We start from the raw sequence: 19271 nt of genomic DNA, 5'->3' as shown, positions 1-19271 counted from the left end.
TTCATTTGATTAATTAATATTTATTTATTTGTTTGATTTTATTTGTTTATTTTTTTATTTAATTAATTTTTATTTTTTCATATTTTTTTTAGATCAGAGAGGATTTTTTAAAATTTATTTATTTTTTGTTCTCTTCAGTTTTTTTCCTATTTTTTTATAAGTAAAAGAGAGCATAGGGAATAGCATAGATTATTTGAGATGATTAAATAATGACAATTCCAAGGACTGAATAGTAACATGCAATTTCAGTACCTATTAGAAGATTTAATCTTCTTAAAACAATTTATTAAAAGTATAATAGTCCTTAGAGAGTTTATTGATCTGTATCAACGTTTTAATTATTTTACTTCAGTGCTTATGTTAATGAGGTTTTGTAAAATATAATTGGTTGATGCATGAGAGTGATCAATTTGTAAATTTTAGTGGAACGGGTTCATATTTTAAAAACTTCCTAGGCGAAACTCTCTCTCTATTACTATACTTTGTTTAAAAAAAAAAAATTCATCTCAAAATTATGCCTCACCAAAGGTGATTTAATTTCCTTTAATTTTTTTTTTTCTTATTTTTATTTTTTAATTGATTTATTAATTATGAAAAAAACATAATAACAGAATATTGAATAATGTAAATTTTCTATGAAAAAGTTAAAATAAAATTTTTCATCAAAGTATGAAATAAAATCACTCCTGTGATGTGGATATAGCTCAGTTGGAAGAGCGTAAGATTGTGGCTCTTAAGGTCGTGGGATCGAAACCCACTATCCACATTTTTATTTTGTTTTAATAGTTTATAATAGAAATTATAAAAAATGTGGATGGTGGGTTTCGATCCCACGACCTTAAGAGCCACAATCTTACGCTCTTCCAACTGAGCTACATCCACGACCTGAAACAATAAAATAAATTAAAAATTATTTTTATTCTTTAAATTTAATTTAAATTTATGTTAAAATGTTTTTCTTAAATTTTAAAAGGTGTTTTAATAAATTAAATGAGTTAAACCATATAAATTAAAATATAAAAATTAAATTTCTTTAAAAATTTATTTGAAGTTTTTTAAAATATAAGTTTTAATTTAAATTTATGTAACTCAATATATAAAATAATTATTTAAAATCAATTTATGAAAGTAATAGTCTATTTAAAATAAAATTTTGGTAACAAAACAAACAATATTAAATTATTATTTGAATATTTTAGATATTTAATACTTAAAATAATTTGTGATTTTTTATTAGTCAGAATTTTCTATGATTTTGATTTGAATTATTTACATATTAAAACTGAATTTTAATTTAGATATAGATAATAAATTTTAAAGATTTAAGTTGAAAAATATTTTTTTATTTTCAAAGAAATAAATACTTACTTCTACTTTAATTTCTAATAAATTATTCTAATTTTTTCAATAAATTATATTTAAATAAAAAAATGCAAGAGCTTTTGATAAAGTTTTATTTTCATAAAGTGGATGTAGCTCAGTTGGAAGAGCGTAAGATTGTGGCTCTTAAGGTCGTGGGATCGAAACCCACCATCCACACTTTTTACTATACCTATCACAAATTAGATGACTGTAATTACATTTTTAAATATTTTTTATGATTTAAAAGTTTATTATGTAGAAGATTTTACATACACAATTTGTTTTCAATTAATAAAAATTTTTTAATTATAATAATAACAAAATGTCTCATATTCAAAATTATAAATTTCGTGGCGTGGATATAGCTCAGTTGGAAGAGCGTAAGATTGTGGCTCTTAAGGTCGTGGGATCGAAACCCACTATCCACACTTTTTAACCAACTTTTTAAAAAGAAAACAGATAGTCTATCTAAATAATTGAATACATATTGAACCATTAAATACAATATTTTTAAAATAAATTTTTATTTAATCAAATTAAACAAAATTTTTTTAATTAAAAATAAAAAATATCATAAAGTGGATATAGCTCAGTTGGAAGAGCGTAAGATTGTGGCTCTTAAGGTCGTGGGATCGAAACCCACTATCCACACTTTTTGAATAAGAATACTTTTTTAGTTTGTCAATTTGATTAATGATTTAAAAATTATTATTTAATTTTATTAGTTTTTTTATCAAACTTTAATTTTAAGTAATAAATTTAAAAAAGAAATTATAGTAAAATGTCACTTAGTTTTATTAATAAATTTCATAAAGTGGATATAGCTCAGTTGGAAGAGCGTAAGATTGTGGCTCTTAAGGTCGTGGGATCGAAACCCACTATCCACACTATCATTTTTTATATTTTAATTAAATTTTTTTCACTTATATAAATTGTTTTTGCTTGGAAATTTTGAAAATTTTAATTTATAATTAATGAGAAATGAACAATAAATAGGCATTGTTTAAATAATTAATTTAAATTTTATAAAAAATATTATTTTAATAACTATTTATATAATTAATTTTATGAAATTACTTATGGATATAACTAGGTTAGAAGAGCCTAATATTATTTATCTTAATGATAGATACAAATGATTCACATATTTTCTTATCATTTTGTATTTTTAAAATATAATATCTTGCTAAAATATTTGTCTTTATTAAAAATTGTTAGCCAAGCTAATTTTTAGTTAATTTGCATTAAAAATTAAATTTTTATAAGTGAGCAAATCTATCTTGTATATTAAATTTGAAATTATTAATTTAATTAATTAAGATAAATATTGAAGATTTGGTAAGTAGAAGTTAAGATATTTATTATGGACAAGTTAAGTAAACAAAATTATTTGATAATTCATCAATTCAACAATTTTTTTTTTATAGATTGCATAGATTACTTGGTTATATCTGACTTTGAATGTAATAGTGGAATGAAAGGCTTTGTCTTGCATGAAATAATTGAATTTCCAATAGTAATAGTTGATGTTAAGAATAAAAAGATAATCAAAGAGTTCACAACTTTTGTAAAGCCTACTTATCATCCAAAGTTGACTAATTTTATAAAGAATTTGACGTATATTGAATAAAAAGATGTTGATTAAGCTCCAACTATTTCAGAAGTATTTGAGATAATCACTTAAGAGATAAAATAAAACACCAATGACAGTGATTCTACTTTTTTTATATTTGATTGTGATTCTGATGCAACATACTTGAGAGCCGAAATTAATTTAAAAAATCTAAAGCATTCTCCATATTTCAACTAATATTTTAACCTTAAAGAGCTGTTTGATAGATTCTTCAATGTAAAAGCTAAGTCTTTAGAAAATATGCTTAAAATATTAAATTTAACTTAGACAGGACATCCCCATATAGCTTTGCATGATGCTAGAAATATTTGCTAAGTAGTGATGTGTATGCTAGAAAAAGGATATATTTTTGATTAAACATAATTAAAGCAAGTAATACTTTGATTTATTTTTTTTGTTAAATAGCTTAATAAATTGAAAATAGTTTATTTTTGTTTCATGTGTATTATTATTAAATCTTAAAAAATAAAACACAAATAATAAATATAATTAATACTGATTATATTTTTAAATGATGAAAAGGTTTATTTTAGTAGTAAAATAAATACAATTTGTGAGTATTATTTTATTATTTATTGTGAATTACTCATATATTTTAAAAATTCTTTTTTGGGTGATTATTAAATATTATCAAATTATATTATGTTATTAAGCATCATATTTAGATAAATCAATACATTAATTAATAATCAAATATAATAATTTGATTAAAATAGATTGTCTATTTCATTAAAAAATATGAAGTAATGAAACAAGAAAGTTATAGAAAGTATATTAAGATAATATTTCATTTAATAAAAATATGCTTTTTTTACAATAAAGATTTTAATTGCAGATATAAATAAAATTATTTTTTAAGTAAATGATTGGTTTATACTGTATTATTTGATATTAGAAATCATCAGGTTGGTTAATTAAGTTTGTGTTAAATTTTTAGTAATTTAATTATCTCAAACATTATAAATAGCTAATAATTTAACATATTTAATAGACTTTTAGCTTCAATTTTTTATGTATGCAGTAAAAATCAATTAGAGTTTTAACTTATTTCATTAGTTATGTTCTAATTTATATGAGACTGTCTTCTTCAATCCTCCAATAAAGGAAGAAGGTTTCTTTGACGGAGACTTGTAAGGTGGATAAAATGATATGCTGTTGTTTTATGGAAGAGGTTTTTCTTCATGTTTGTCCATACTTATAGAGACGTCTTTAGAGACTGTTTGATTGTTAGTATTTTTAGCCTGCTGGCTCACGGTTGATTATCTCATAAAATCTTGAATCTGAGAGCAACAAAATTTATTAATTACAAAAAATACATTTGGCTCGGCAAGAAAATGCATCCATGCGCAGAGTAATATTCCTACTGTGTAATCTCTTATCTACCCGTTTTACAGAAAATTAAAAAAATTTTAATTTGAGTCTGTACATTATTTATTGACTATATCAGAAAGAAAATTATTAATCTAAATTTAGTAGGTTGCTTCAAATATAATCAAGAAATTGCAAGATAAAAATAATATATATTTTAGAATGTAGATTCCTCTTAATAAGTTATTAACTTTTTCTTTGAATATTATGACTCCCCAAGAAAATTTGTTGTACTTAAATCCAATCCATGAATCAAAAAATAATAGGATGCTAGAATATACACAGCATGTTATAAAATTAGGAAGAGCCAACTACTCTATTTATGAAATTACATCTAAATTATCATAGAATGTTTCTATACTGCCTCTGCATTTCATTTTTAAGCTTGGATAAGATTTTGAGAATAGATACAGCTCGTCAGATGAATATTAGTAATTAGGTAGAGCTGATAATTATTGAGATAAATTATTGCTATTCAAGAAATCTTATTGATTAATTGATATGCTAGTCTTTTCATATAAATAATCGTCTGAGCTGCATGACGAAATCATTTTATTTAATTAATAACCTTAATTAATACCAATAGTTTCATCATCACTAGTGCAAATTTATTCACTAGAACTGACTTTAAAATTTATAAGAGGGAGTTTAAGTGGGCCTCCTCTACCTATAAAAACCCAAAAACCACTCCCATCACTGTTATTATATATGTTAGTTTGATCATAAAGCTAAGGATTTGGATTAACTTATCCTATCAAAATTTCTTAAACAGCACATTTCTAGTTAGCTGGAACACAAAATCCATAATTTTAATCTTAATTCCCCTACGAATCTTTACCACACCATTTTTCACTAGCTAAGCAATTAAGGCTTTATGGTGCATTGTTTCGAAATGAGTAATTATCTAATCTTATTGCACATAATTTAAACTTATTTCCATTTATATCCCAAATATCAAGGGTCTCGTTTTTTACGGGATTTATTGGTTTTCCTTCACAACAATCACTTTTATTTTACTCAGTGCAGCACTATCCCTCTCTTATTTAATTTGTTAAAGTACATAAGCATCCTTCTTTTGTCCCAGGCCAACTAATCATATTAATTTTAATTAATTTAATAATTTTAGATTAACTAATTACTTATATTAAAACACAGAGTCTTCACCAGGTTAACAGTTGACTGTAATATCATTTAAAACATAAATATCTACTATAGGATTTTGTTCCCAGTCTTAAAGAGTCTATAAATAAATGCTTTTATCAGAGGAAAAGCCTGTGTATATCAGTATAGAAAATATAAAAATTAAAATTCCAATAATCAAAGAGTAAATACTATATAATACTCTAAACACATTTGCTTAGAACATTTTACTTTTAATTTTTTTTTTGTTAATAAAAAATAAATAATAATAATTTAATTAATTAATTATGAAGAAATTTAAATTACATATATTCAATTAAATTAAAATAAACTTTGATAGATTAGTTCAGCCAGCAATTTATTTATCAGTGTTTCAAATTTATCTATTCTAATTAGAATTAAAAGCCCATATAATTTGCTATATTATAAATAGAACAAATGCTTGAACAACACTAAAATATTTTGAAATATTTAAATAATTAAATCGTTATTTGTAAATTTAACTTATAATTTTAAACTAAATCAACTTATTTGATCAAATGCTACAAAAATAAACAAAAACTCAAGTTTTTTTCATAAATATTTTTTTAAAAATGTATATTGATCATACATAACAAAGAAATTAATAAATAAATAATTGATCATAAATAACAAAGAAATAAATAAATAAATAATTAATTTGAACTCAACTAATAATGTATCATACATACTTTTAAGATATAAATAATTTCTTCAACTTTAAAAATCTAATCAAATATTTTTTATAACCATACAATATATTACAGTCTTTCTCAAAGTATACAAATAAAAGAAAAGATTTTATTCAAAAAATAATAGGCTTTTTTAAAGATATAAATATAAAAACTCTAATCATCAAATGCATCAAAGAAAAAATAAATTTCTAGAGTGATTAATTAATCTAATAAAATTTAAAAAAAGTATAATTTGAGTGATACATAAAATATTTACTCAACATTTTTATTTTAACTAGAAGAGATAGATCTAGAAGAGTCTTTAATTTATTAAATATTCTTTAAAGCTACCAACTTGAAATAAAACTTACATCTTAAATCTTAGCATAAAATTGCACAAAAAAATAAAAAGAAATTTGTATTTTTTTTATGTTTAAAAGACAACTGACAATTTTATGGCAATAAAAATGTATTGATTTTACTCTGTACCAAATATTTTTAAAGTAAAAAAATATATAAAAGGATATATTGATTTCTATTTATTTACAGGAAAATAATCAATCCTTTACATTCAATTAATTCTTATTTCTATATAATCAAATTTAATTGATGTTTACATAATATCTGTACTTTTAATTCAGCCAGCCAACCAAATATGCTCATGTGATATTTTTATTATTAAATTAGTAAAGATATTTCTCTTTAAAATTGTATTGCTATTCAATTTTTATCAATGAAATGGAATCATTAAATAATAATTAGGTTTTTACACCATAAAGCTAATAAATATTTTTTAAAATTATTCAAAAAGATATTCATCTTTAAAATGTCGAATAAATTTTTATAAAATCTTAAGATTAAACTTTTAAGTAGGTCATTTAATCACACAAAGAAAAATTAGATAAGATAAAAAATGAATAATAATATATTTTCATTCACTTTTTTATTTTAAAAGTAAATTTAAAGTTAATTTTTTAGCTTTAATTTAAATAGTTATTAAATTTTAATTATAATAATATTGTATTTCTATAAGGTTTACAGACTAAATGATATGGTATTAAATAATATCAAATTTTTATTTGTAAATTAATTTTTTTGTAATTTTTACTATTAAAAAATTATGAAAATTATTTTGAAAATATTTTTGATGTTATTTACTTATCAAATATCAAAAATATGTTAGTTAAGGAATTAATAGTAAAAAGCGATTTCTTTTTGTTAATTTATTTATATTCTAAAATTACTTCTTTAATTTTTTAGTTTATCAAAAGTTTCTTTTTTAACTATCAATTTTAATAAATTTAAAACATATTTTACAATTTTAATGGATTATAAGTTGTGGCTAAAAGTAAAAAATAAATATTAAGAATAATCGTTTAATTTTTTAACAGATAATACTTTTAAATTGAATACACTTGTTAATATTGAATTATATTTTTTATAAAATTTTAAAAATAAAAAATAAAATTAAAATATAAAAGTAATTAACACTACACAAAAATATATTAACATTCATTATTTTATTTTAAAAATGATTTATTTAAAGAAATTATTTTAATATTGGTAATTATTTTAATTTTTATGAATTTAGAAATAGAAAATATTGTAGAAATTCAGTTATCCTATTGCGTCTATAAGCCTATTTAACTTGGAAAGAATATTTATAATGATTAGAATGTAGGATAATTAAAATATCTAATAAAATTTCATATCTTCATAAGTAAATGATTAGCTTTATTGGTAAAAATCAAATTAAATAGTTTTTTAGTCTCAATTTTAATATAAACAGATAATATAATAAACAATTAAAATATCATTAAAAAGCATAATCCTAGTTTGAAGGAAAAAGTAATCAAAATATAATTAAAATATATTAGCAAGAATAATAAAGACACCTATTTTACTAAGGATAGTATTCATTTAATAGATTAAGAGCTTGTGCAAGAAGGATGGAAATAGAATCTGATATTAAAATTACTTTAAATGAAAAAGAAAAGTAATTATTTGACTTTTTACTAGAATTTGTTAAAGCCAAAAATATATAAGTAGTACTTCGTTCAGCTGGAGGTTGGGTTCGTGATAAGGTAAAATTTTTTATTTAAATCAAAATACAATTTTATTTTTTACTTTTATTTAATGATTTTTCTTAAAAATATTTTTGTATTTAACTCCAGATTTTAGGCTAAGAATGTCATGATATTGATATTACATTAGATACTATGACTGGTGAGTAGTTTATTAACTTATTGATTGACTACCTCAAGGAAAAGGGTTAGGAAGACCTTATATCAGGTCATGGTGTTATTAAAAGTAACCCTGATAAATCTAAGCATTTAGAAACAGTCACTTTCAAAATTTTTGGATACGACATTGATATCGCTAATTTAAGACATGAAGAATATACAAAATCTAGAATTCCTACTATGGTAATCAAAATTTACATTCAAAAAGACTAAACTTAATGAAAAAATAATGCAAATAATATTAAAAGAAATTTGGTACTCCACTTTAAGATGCTGAAAGAAGAGATTTAACAATAAATTCAATGTTCTACAATATTAATACTTGTTAAATAGAAGATTTTACAGGTAAAGGTCTTAGTGATCTTTAAAACAAAATCATCAGAACTCCATTAGATCCTACATAAGTAAATAGCTTGAAATATTAAGTTGAAATTAATTTAATAATAAATAAAGACCTTTATTGATGATCCCTTGAGAATTTTGAGAACATTTAGATTCGCAACAAAGTATTCTTTTTCAATAGTTCCAGACATTATTGAAGCACTTAAATAAGAATAAATAAGAGTATTAAATTTTTGTATCTTTTACTAACTTATTTATTATTAATTAAAATAAAAAAATAGATTAGTTTAGAAGAAAAAGTTAGCAGAGAAAGAATAAGAACTGAGCTTGAAAAAATATTGAAAGATAAGAATGTGGAGATAGGATTGAACTTAATATTCTAAAATAATTTATGGTCAATTGTATTCTAGATGCCAGATAAATGTGACGAATTGAAAGATAAAGTGTTCTATGATTAAAAATAACTAGAATCATATAACCTTGCAATCAGATCAGTTTAAGAACTAAAAACTGTATAAGATATGCCCATTTTATCACAGGACTTCTAATAATAAGATGTTTAATTATTATTCTTAATGTCTGCTATTTCTTTCCCATTCGCTAAAATTTAGTATAAAATTAATAAAACAATAATGTCTCTTCCTCAATATTTAGCTTTTGAATCCCTTAAAGTAATTAATTAATTAAAAAATTATTACATTAAATATAAAAATTCATAAAAAATATTTTTCATAGTTCCCTGATAAAGCCTTGAAGGTTTGCACTATTATAACTCAAACTTGTGAAAATGCTCTCAAGATTTAAGAAATTATTAAGAAAAATTTCGATGAAGAATTTAATAATATAGCTCAACTAATTAAAAAGCTAGGAAATACATGGGAGCTCGCGTTTTCTATTGCTAGAATAAGTGACTCTATCTAATTCAAGGATGAATTTTCCTCAAGTTATGATAAGTTAATTGAGTTTATTTATTTTAACAAAATCGAAAAAGTATATGCAATGAAACCTTTAATTGACGTAAAAAATTAATAAATAAATATGGATCTAAAGTAATATTTATATCTTCTTTTTAACTTAAATTAGGGTAAAGAAATTATGGGAATATTTGAACTGGATAAGTAAGGCCCTGTTGTAGGAAAAATTAATACAAACATCTTTCTTTGGTAAGCTAAAAATATGGATAAGTAGAAGGATGACTTAATAGCAGAAATAGTTAAAAATAAATAAAAGTTTATGTTATGATTCTTAATTATCAAAAATAAAAATAATTTATTTCAATATTTTTTATTAATTCTAACAATTTTGTCTATCTATATATTAAATTATTTTATTTATTTTTATGATTTCTCTTTAATATTTGATTGAATTTATCAGAAAATAAAGCTTAAATTTTCATAAAAGCTACTTTTATTTTTATGCTCATTATGGGTGATGTAACAGATATTTAAATTAATTTTAATTCTATAACTAAATTATTTGCAGTTGCTGCTAAGTTAGAATGCTATAAAAAGTTTTAATCAGTTGACATATTAAATTAAATTTTGAAAACAAGCTTAAAATGTCTAAAATATTATATAAAATATTTCATGTAAATTACTAACTAAATAATTGATTTATTTAAGCTTTTTATTGTAAAAAAATATTATACTAAAATCTAAATTAGATTAAAAACATTAAATAAGCAAAATTGATACTTGAATTTTGTTATTATAAAATTTATTATTATTATTTTGAATTTATTTATAATTTATTAGCATTTTATTAATCAGAGTTTGATAAATACTTTTCTATTATAGAGATAGTAAGATATTCCTATCCAAAGTAAAAGATGGAATATAGAAACAGCCAATGAAGCTACATAAGAGTTTATGTATGCACCTAAGAATACGTACTCTGAAATAAAATTCCAAAGGCTATAACGTGTACCATCAACATAGAAATGAATATTGAGCAGCATAATTAATTCTAACCATATCATAGCTACAAACACAAAGAGAGGATTCAAGCCAAGCCACTTTAAAAATTCTAGAGCTTTATTCAATTTTAAGTTATTATATATGTCCACTACAATGAAGCACAAATTTAAGAAGGCTCCACTCATACTTCCAACAATAAAAACAAAGGAAGGGCTCCATACTTTTTTATTAATCGGAGTTAAAAAACAGCAGATGCCTCCTATAAAAACTAGTACAAGACTCATTACAAACCAGATACAGCTTAATCTTTTCTTTTATGATTTGAATTCTTACAATGCAAGTCCATAACACAACCCTTAATTATATTATTAGAAAATTTTTGGTCAGGTAAAAGATTTTTTTTAATATTCAAAACTTACCTATAAAAGTAGTAACTAATGCTCCTAAAGTAGTAAATAATCCTTCAGGATCACTGGGCTTCATCATATAATTCAGAGTAAAAATTTACATGTCCAAGTATCTTCCAAAATTGCAGGTTGGAGTAACATTATTTGCACCGCATCCATCAGGAACATCAAAGAAATACATGAAATAGATATAAATCAAAAGAAAAACTCCATTTAATACAAATTAAACAGCAAAATTTTATAAAAATAGGTAAGAAGTAGAGGTAACAAAATAACAAATGGCTATTCTTTGCAATACTCCCATTATTCTAAATTGTTGCTTATAGTTCGCACAAGCAGCATTTAATGCCACTCCAATAACAAATAGCTTGACAAATCTCTCTAAAATTCTAAAAAATTACTGCTTTTTATTTCCATTATGCTTAATAGCTAAAGTAATTGCCATCCCACTAATAAACAAAAAAGAAGGAAAAACACAATCTGCAGTACTTAATCCATTCCATTCTGTTTCATCTAAAGGCCAAATAACTGATGAATTTCCCATATTATCAACTAAAATCATGCCAACCATAGTCAAGCCTCTATAAATATCTAAGCATTCCAAACGTTATTTTGGAGCTGCAGCAGGTTATTAAATATCCTTTTAAATAACTATCTATTAAGGTGGTTATTCCTCTTGCAATAACAGTTTTTATTTTATTCCTTACTCCTACTCTAAGTTCTCATACTAATTCTACAAATTTTAATCCGAGTTTATTGACACTTTAGCTTATTTAAAGCTTTCGCTTTCTTGCTACCTCATTTTATTGACTTCTTTAATAAAATCTAAAAATAATTATATAATTAATTATAAACAAAAACAATTAAAAAATAGTTAAATAATAAATAATTTGGTAGAGATTAGTATTGTTTGAAATTAATAATGAATGAGTGAAAGATATTCAAAGTTTAAAATAATTAGGGAAAAAAAACAAATTAAAATATAAATTTATTCAAATCTTTACGAGTAATCAAAAAATTTGAATGGTAAATTTATGAATTAATTTTACAATTTTTAATATCAGTTTTTGAAAAATTCTTTTTAATAGTGTAAATAAAGTAAAGTAAAATGCAATTAAATAATCTAACAATTAATACATTTATTTAAAAACAGATGAAATTAATGACTATTAATTTTGATAACTTCTACAATCAACTTAAACCTCTTACTTTTTTGTTTATGGTTATTATTTTTGCTTATTTAAAATATTTACAGCTAATTGAATTAAAATTTTGATAACTCAACCTAATAAAATAACATAAAATTACAAATCAGACTAGGATAACTAATAATTTAATGAGGATATCTAATTATAATTTTGGAAGTAAATTTACTGATTTATCTGAAATGTAAATTGTAAAATATGTGTAAGATATAAAAAGAATACATTTTTTCCAATTTTCATAATTATTAATTATTTTTTTACACTAATTATTATTTTTTAATTTACTCCTCTTCTAATACTGTCTCAAAGAATTATAGAACTGGCTTGGGATACCACTTTATTTATTACGAAAATATATTATTAACAAAATTAAATTAAATAAAATAATTTAAAAGAACAATAAATCAAAGATATTTTTTGTTTACCCTTTAAGGAGTTTTTCCAGTGTACCAGCATACGTGAGCACCATGAGTAGTTTCAGCTTAAATTATTTAAGGATTTTATATTAAAACATCAGATGGAACACAATCATATGTAACAATTGGATCATCCTTTGAATGCATCAACAAGCAAGGGCGGCTAATATTTTTAATTTACTCAGGTTAAACATTAGATGAGTTAAAATACTCCTCTACTGATTTATAACCAAACAATTTAATAGTTATTTCTTCATGAAATTCTCTTAATTTTTTAGTTTTGGCTAATCGTTTTAAGCATATATTATGTGATTCTTTAAGTTACTTAAGTATATCTTTATGTGGATCTATGCAATTAGCTTTGTACCTTTTATATTTTAATTTTATTGGAAATTTATTAAATTTAATGTAATATAACAAAGGCACTTTCTAGAAAAAAAGCATATTATTTCTTCAAACTATCATAAAAAGTAGAATATTCAAATATATACCTATCGACAAAAAAGCCTTCATAAACATAGCCCATTTTATCAACACATTATACTATACTATATGGAGTAGCAAGGCCAGCCATTGCAGTTAAGAAATTATTTTCTTTCATATTCCCAGCCCATCTTAGAAGCATATTAGACCCATAACTTGCTCCCACTGCAAAAATAGGAGCGTTAGGGTATCTTTATTTTACTGTATTAAGGGCTAAGTTTAAATCTTTTAAACATTCACCGTTAAAAGGAACGGGAGTGCTTAACTCTGTATTTATACCTCTTGAATTAAAAGCTACGCACCTATAAAATTTAAATAAAATTTTTTGAAATTGTTGAAAATAAATTTATACTTTTAAGAAACTATAAACAATTTTTACCTATAGCCATTTTATTAAGCGTGTTAAATCATAGCTTTAATATAATTCATATTTGAACCACCAGTAAGACCATGTATGACAAATAAAATTTTTGTTTCAGGAGAAGGCTCATATTCCTCATCTGTTATAGAATTAATAGGAAGAGCCCAGTCTAAAGAAAACTACCCTCCATCTTCTAATTTGATTAATTCACGAGAATAATTAACTTTTAAAGTTCTGCTATACCTAATGTTATACAAGCTCTACATGAAAGAATGAGCCATCATAGGAGATGGACTATACTTATTTTCAGTCAATAGAGTTAATTTACTTACTCTTTATTAATTAATTTCATTTTCCACATACTTTAATTCAATTTTATAATTTTTTGGTTTGATTTTCAACGACTCTTATTTTCTAAAATGATGAAGTCCTAAACTTGGTTTTACATGATGAATTACTTTATTTTTCAAATTTTGTATCCATTTTTTCGCAAAATGATGATTCATTTTATTTAAACTTAGATTCTTTATGTATTTTAATAAATATTTTAAATCCTACTTTTATACACAAAAATAAATAATAATCAAATATATTTTTTGTACTATTCAAAAATAAGTGGTGGGCTACAATTTTTAATGAATTTATTGAATTAAAAACATTTAGTCAAATTGTAAATTATTTAAATACAAAGCCACATTATTTTTAAAAATTTTTTAAAATTCTAAAAAAAATCCTAATTATAACAAAAAATTTGTAATAGTGATGGGTGGTAATTTAAAAGAATGCACAGTAATTAATTTTTAGAATTTAAAACTAAAATTTCGACTAAATTTTATAAGATTATTATAAAAAATATATTATATAGTATAACTAGCTTTAATTTGTAAATAAATTTTTTAATTAATAATATGTTTGGTGAACAAGTTTCAATCGCATTTTTCTTCCATACCAAATGATGTCTCTTGTTAATTTTCTTCTAAAAGTACTTCAAAAAACTAAATAACAGGTTTAGGATACCACTAAAATTATTAAAAAAATGTTCAAAAAATTGAATTTTAATTTAATTTAAATATACCCTTTCTGGTTTTATTCCTGTGAACCAACAATTATGAGCTCCATTTTCTGTATCTGCTTAGATTATAAAAGGGTTCTTTCTTAAAATATCTTAAGGAATGCATTCATATGTAACAATAGGATCATCTTTTGAGTGAAGTAAGAGGGATGGACACTTGATATTCAGTAATTATTCAGATTTGACCATTGATTTTTCAAAATATTCATCAACTGAAGAATAATTAAATAATTTAATTGAAAGTTGCTCATGATATTCTCTTAAACTTCTAACTTTAGCTATTTTTTTAAAGTCTATGTTATGAGTTTTCTCTAAAGATTTCAAAATTTTTAAATGAGGATCTATACAGTTTGCCTTATACCTATTTATATATACAATTATAAGCCACAATTTTAAATTACAAAATCAAATATTTATTTTGATCATTAATAATATTAATTTTACCTGTAAACAAAAAACTCTTCATAAACTCTACCAAGCTTTTCAATACACTGAATAACATTAAAAGGAGTAGATAAACCTACAATTCCATCTAAAAAATTCCTTTCTTTCATATTTCCTACCAAGCGAAGGAGCATATTAGAGCCAAAACTTGCTCCAACGGCAAACAGAGGAGCTTTAGGATATCTTTTCTTTATAAGATTCAGGGCATAACTAAGATCATCTAGACACTCGCCATTGAAAGGAACAGGAGTTGTCAACTAAGTATTAATACCTCTTGAATTAAAAGCAACACATCTATTTCATAAATTATTGTTATATAAATTATTTCTAAGTAAATACATACCTATAGCCACTAGCTTAGCCTTATTAAATCATTTCTTTTATGTAGTTCATATTAGAGCCACCTGTCAAGCCATGAACTACAAATAAAATTTTTGTGTCGTCACTAGGATTATATTCTTGTGCTGTTTTTAAATTAATAGGTAGAGCCCAATCTAGAGATATTTATCCCCCATCCTGCAGCTTAACAAGCTCTCTTTTATAGTTAATACAAAGATTATCACTAAAAGCTATATTAAATAGGCTTTATAGAAAACAATTAGACATGTAAGGAGTAGGTTTATAGATATGTTCATCTAAAAGTTTTAGCTTTTTTACTCTGGATTCATTTACTTCATTCTTAACATATTTTAACTCTATTTTATTATTTTATCTTTTAGTGATTGACTAGCTCATCTACGAAGGCTATTCAGTTTGATGCTTATGACTATTAGTCCTTCTACTTTTCATAAGGTTAAATATTCTTTTAGTAATTTCATAATTCATTGCTAAAGCGTTTTTATGGAATTTTTGGTAGTTTTTATGAAATAAAATGATTTAAATTTTAAAAAATTTAGTAAATGAAAGGAGAGAGAGGTAATATAAACTTTATTTTTTTGTACAAATTTTTAATTTCTTTCTTAGTGTAATTTTTACTTGTTTCAATTTATTATTAACTTTTACACTTAATTTACTTTAATCAAAAATTTTATATATTAATTTGTTTAAATAACATACATTTGAATTTAATGTTAATCTTTTAGGATTTCTCTCAAGAAAAATTGAAAGACAGAAATTTCATCAATTTCATACTTATTTGGTCAAAATAATACTCTACTTAAAAAGCAGAAATGAAAAAACTGATTTTTTAAATTGCATGTTTGATTATTAAAAAAGAATAATTACACTTTTTCAAAAGTTAATTTTTATAACAATTATCCTCATTTAAACTCCAAATAATGCCTTAACCAATAATAAATTTTAAACCATTAATTTATAATCAAATTATGTAGGTATCAAAAAGAAATATTGAATAAATTAGTGTAGTAATTAATGAATGAAGAACTTGACAAAAATAAATATTTTAATTAGAGTATTTAAAAAATAAACGAGAATTTAAATATAAGGCCTATAAAAAATTTGACCAATAAAAATACATAATTAGCTTAAATAGTTTTTTCATAAAAAATTAGTAAAATATTTATTACTTTTTAATTTTGATTAATATTTAAATTGTTTTTTATTCATTTTTGTTTATAAATCAGTAAATATTGATAAAAAACACTTGAAATAAAATTAATTTAATAAAGTTGATAAAAAAAAATAATAAATTTAACATATGAATTACAGTAAGATAAATGCGATGGAAATTATTTTGAAGAGGGTTTATAGTTTTTAAATAAAAAACTAATTTCTCTCAATAAATTTTAGATTTAGTGAGGGTCAAAATAAAATATTTTTTATACAAAATTATTATATTCATTAAAGATAATTAATTTATAGAAATTTTACTCTCTCTTACAATCGTGGAACACAATTAAAGACTATAGAAATAAATTAATCTTTTATGTACTTCTTTTTATTTGGAAAGTGGAACTGATTTTGAAATTAAAATTAGGATTTAAAACTAGAAAGATTAAAATAAAATATGAATAATATATTTAACAATTTATTTAAATATTATAATTTTGATAATAAATAACTTATTAACTTGGACTTTTAGTAAAATAGATAAACTCAAAATAATTGTTTTTTACTTTTTATTATAATTTATAGGATGAATTACTGAGACACTTATTGATTAGAAATTGTTTAGTTAGATAAAGTATTGAAAATTATTATTAAACTAATAAATGAAGTATCTACTAGAACTTATTTCAGCTTTAGTTAGAATTTTAATTGACTAGACTTTATGGTGCATAATAAAAATCTTTAATAGATCTATATATTTCATCTGTTTATGTTTCTATAATGGGTCTTGCTAATTTTTTAACTTCTTAACGTTTAGGAATATGTTTTAATATAGGACTAATAACTTATTTATTATACAAATCGTCCCAATTGATACTAGAGAAAAATGGGTGATTTTTTAGTTAATCCCATGTTGGTCTATCTTAAGGATTACTTTAAAGGCATTTTAGAATAATATCTTTACTTTCTTCTTTAAAATAAGATGGAAATTGCACTTTATTTTATAGCACTTTTTTCATTATTATTTCTGGGTTTCTCTTAGGATGTGTAAATGGAGGTTGGCCTGATATGATTTCAAATAAAAATATACCAAAAGCCCATATATCGACTTCTATCCCATATCCTTAAAATCCAGGCTATAAAGATTAAATAATTTCAGGAGCTAAGTATTCCAAAGTTCCACAAACCGTAGTACACTTTTCATTTTCACTATAGAAATGCTTAGCAAGACCAAAATCTGCAATTTTAATATGGCCATCTTCACATACAAGTATATTTTCTGGCTTTAAATCTCTATACATAATCTTCAGTTTTCTTTGCAAATATTCTAATCCTATTTAAATAAAAGTATCATAATTAATTATTAAAATTCGTTTTTGTTGTTCAACAATTATTTGCTTATGTGAGTTTGAAAATCAAACTTAATAAATAAGCAAATATGTATAAGTATATAAAAAATAAACTAATTTTATTAGCAAAAAGCTAAAATTAAAACTTGATTATTTACCTAATAATACTTCTGCACCTATAAACTTTGCTACTTCCTATGAAATTCCTAATCTATTAAGTTAAGAAATATAGCTAAGCAATTCTCCGCCTTTGCATAAATCCATAACTAAGTATAATTTTTTATCTGATTAGAATGAATACTTCAAAGTCACCAAAAAAGGATGTTTATTTTTAAGGAGAACATTTTTCTCCATTAACATTTGCAAATCCATCCCATTTTATAAAAGCTTAGATTTTTTAATAGCTTTCATAGCAAATTGCTTGTTACTTGTTTTCTTTTATACTTAATAAACATTTCCATAAGCTCCTTATCCTAAACTTTTTACAATTTCGAAATCGTTGTAAGACAGCTAAGCTTTAGCGACTCCATTACTTAGAGGAGGTGGAGGAGGTGGTAAAGATTACCTTATAGGATCTGTTTCTTAATTTGGTTTGCTGTTTTAATTACAAAGCTGGCTAGCTATTTATCCCATTTTAGATAAAAATATTGATTGTAATAAACTAAATTTTTTTTTGCTTTAATTGATTATTCTTAATATAATCAAATTTTTGTCTTTATAAAAAATCATAAAAGGTTTAGTTATTTTTGAGCAAACAATCTAGGATCTTCACTAAATCTTTAATAACTCAGTTATTTAATAGAGATATCGCATTAGAGAGCCAAATTTCAAAAATAATTCTATTAAAGAAAAATCCATTCAATTTTTTTAAAAATTGTTTATTTAATATTCTGTCTTATTTTGATAATATAGATAATAGATGATTCATCTATATCAAGATAGTTATTTGTAATTTTTTATCTAAATTATAATCTAGCTATTGTCTATAATATAAATAAAAATTCATCTACATTCATTAAAAGGCTAAAATAAAATTGATCATACAGTTCGTTAAAAATAACTCTATACATGAATGTCTACAAGTCTTTTTTAAAAGTTTTATTTTTCATAAAAAATATTAAAAGAGTTATTCATATAAGAAATATTAACCAGAAATACTGTATTTATACTTACTTCTTAAAAAACCAAAAATGTTATTTTACAATCTTTAGAGCAGCAATCTAATCAATAAATATATTTTGAAAGTTATTAATGATTTTCATAAAAAATACTATTTAATAACTTTTATATATTTACAATAAAGTTTTTTGTATATTAATAACATATTAA

General features: G+C 22.5%; 8 protein-coding genes across 8 annotated transcripts; 2 read left to right on the top strand and 6 right to left on the bottom strand. All coding sequences in view use genetic code 6, as the record gives it.

Moving 5' to 3' along the window:
* Nucleotide 1: 1 nt before the first annotated feature.
* TTHERM_000501030 (transmembrane protein, putative) lies at nt 2-397 on the bottom strand (the record flags this gene model as incomplete). The annotated part of the gene is made up of 1 exon (XM_012799247.1): nt 2-397. The coding sequence occupies one exon, from the start codon at nt 395-397 to the stop codon at nt 2-4; it is 396 nt and encodes a 131-aa protein (XP_012654701.1).
* Nucleotides 398-2725: 2328 nt separating this feature from the next.
* On the top strand, nt 2726-3379 carry TTHERM_00501020 (exonuclease; the record flags this gene model as incomplete). Its single annotated transcript, XM_001022261.3, has 2 exons — nt 2726-2738; nt 2790-3379. 2 exons carry the CDS (start codon nt 2726-2728, stop codon nt 3377-3379), a joined length of 603 nt encoding a protein of 200 aa, XP_001022261.2.
* TTHERM_00501010 (transmembrane protein, putative) lies at nt 2919-5792 on the bottom strand. The gene is made up of 2 exons (XM_001022260.3): nt 5503-5792; nt 2919-5452 (listed from the first exon to the last, which is right to left on the bottom strand). The coding sequence occupies exons 1-2, from the start codon at nt 5727-5729 to the stop codon at nt 4045-4047; spliced, it is 1635 nt and encodes a 544-aa protein (XP_001022260.2). The 5' UTR covers nt 5730-5792; the 3' UTR covers nt 2919-4044.
* A 2083-nt stretch (nt 5793-7875) lies between these two features.
* Nucleotides 7876-10179, top strand: TTHERM_00501000 (poly(A) polymerase, putative). The gene is made up of 7 exons (XM_001022259.2): nt 7876-8279; nt 8370-8621; nt 8687-8842; nt 8892-9002; nt 9062-9451; nt 9516-9797; nt 9864-10179. Exons 1-7 carry the CDS (start codon nt 7920-7922, stop codon nt 10020-10022), a joined length of 1710 nt encoding a protein of 569 aa, XP_001022259.2. The 5' UTR covers nt 7876-7919; the 3' UTR covers nt 10023-10179.
* A 366-nt stretch (nt 10180-10545) lies between these two features.
* Nucleotides 10546-11905, bottom strand: TTHERM_00500990 (heparan-alpha-glucosaminide N-acetyltransferase, putative; the record flags this gene model as incomplete). The annotated part of the gene is made up of 2 exons (XM_001022258.2): nt 10546-11051; nt 11116-11905. 2 exons carry the CDS (start codon nt 11903-11905, stop codon nt 10546-10548), a joined length of 1296 nt encoding a protein of 431 aa, XP_001022258.2.
* A 639-nt stretch (nt 11906-12544) lies between these two features.
* Nucleotides 12545-14074, bottom strand: TTHERM_000500989 (alpha/beta fold hydrolase; the record flags this gene model as incomplete). Its single annotated transcript, XM_012799246.1, has 4 exons — nt 12545-12643; nt 12734-13091; nt 13216-13509; nt 13587-14074. The coding sequence occupies 4 exons, from the start codon at nt 14072-14074 to the stop codon at nt 12545-12547; spliced, it is 1239 nt and encodes a 412-aa protein (XP_012654700.1).
* Nucleotides 14075-14494: 420 nt separating this feature from the next.
* On the bottom strand, nt 14495-15909 carry TTHERM_00500980 (alpha/beta hydrolase family protein; the record flags this gene model as incomplete). The annotated part of the gene is made up of 4 exons (XM_001022257.2): nt 14495-14587; nt 14644-15001; nt 15085-15378; nt 15428-15909. The coding sequence occupies 4 exons, from the start codon at nt 15907-15909 to the stop codon at nt 14495-14497; spliced, it is 1227 nt and encodes a 408-aa protein (XP_001022257.2).
* A 1370-nt stretch (nt 15910-17279) lies between these two features.
* Nucleotides 17280-18575, bottom strand: TTHERM_00500970 (plant dual-specificity MAP kinase kinase family domain protein; the record flags this gene model as incomplete). The annotated part of the gene is made up of 2 exons (XM_001022256.3): nt 17280-17926; nt 18101-18575. 2 exons carry the CDS (start codon nt 18573-18575, stop codon nt 17280-17282), a joined length of 1122 nt encoding a protein of 373 aa, XP_001022256.1.
* Between the last annotated feature and the right edge of the window lie 696 nt (nt 18576-19271).

Source organism: Tetrahymena thermophila (genome assembly GCF_000189635.1).
Source record: "Tetrahymena thermophila SB210 genomic scaffold scf_8254487, whole genome shotgun sequence".
Lineage (NCBI taxonomy): Eukaryota > Ciliophora > Oligohymenophorea > Hymenostomatida > Tetrahymenidae > Tetrahymena > Tetrahymena thermophila.
Note: the sequence above shows the minus strand (reverse complement) of the source record. Positions and strands in the feature narration are given on the sequence as shown.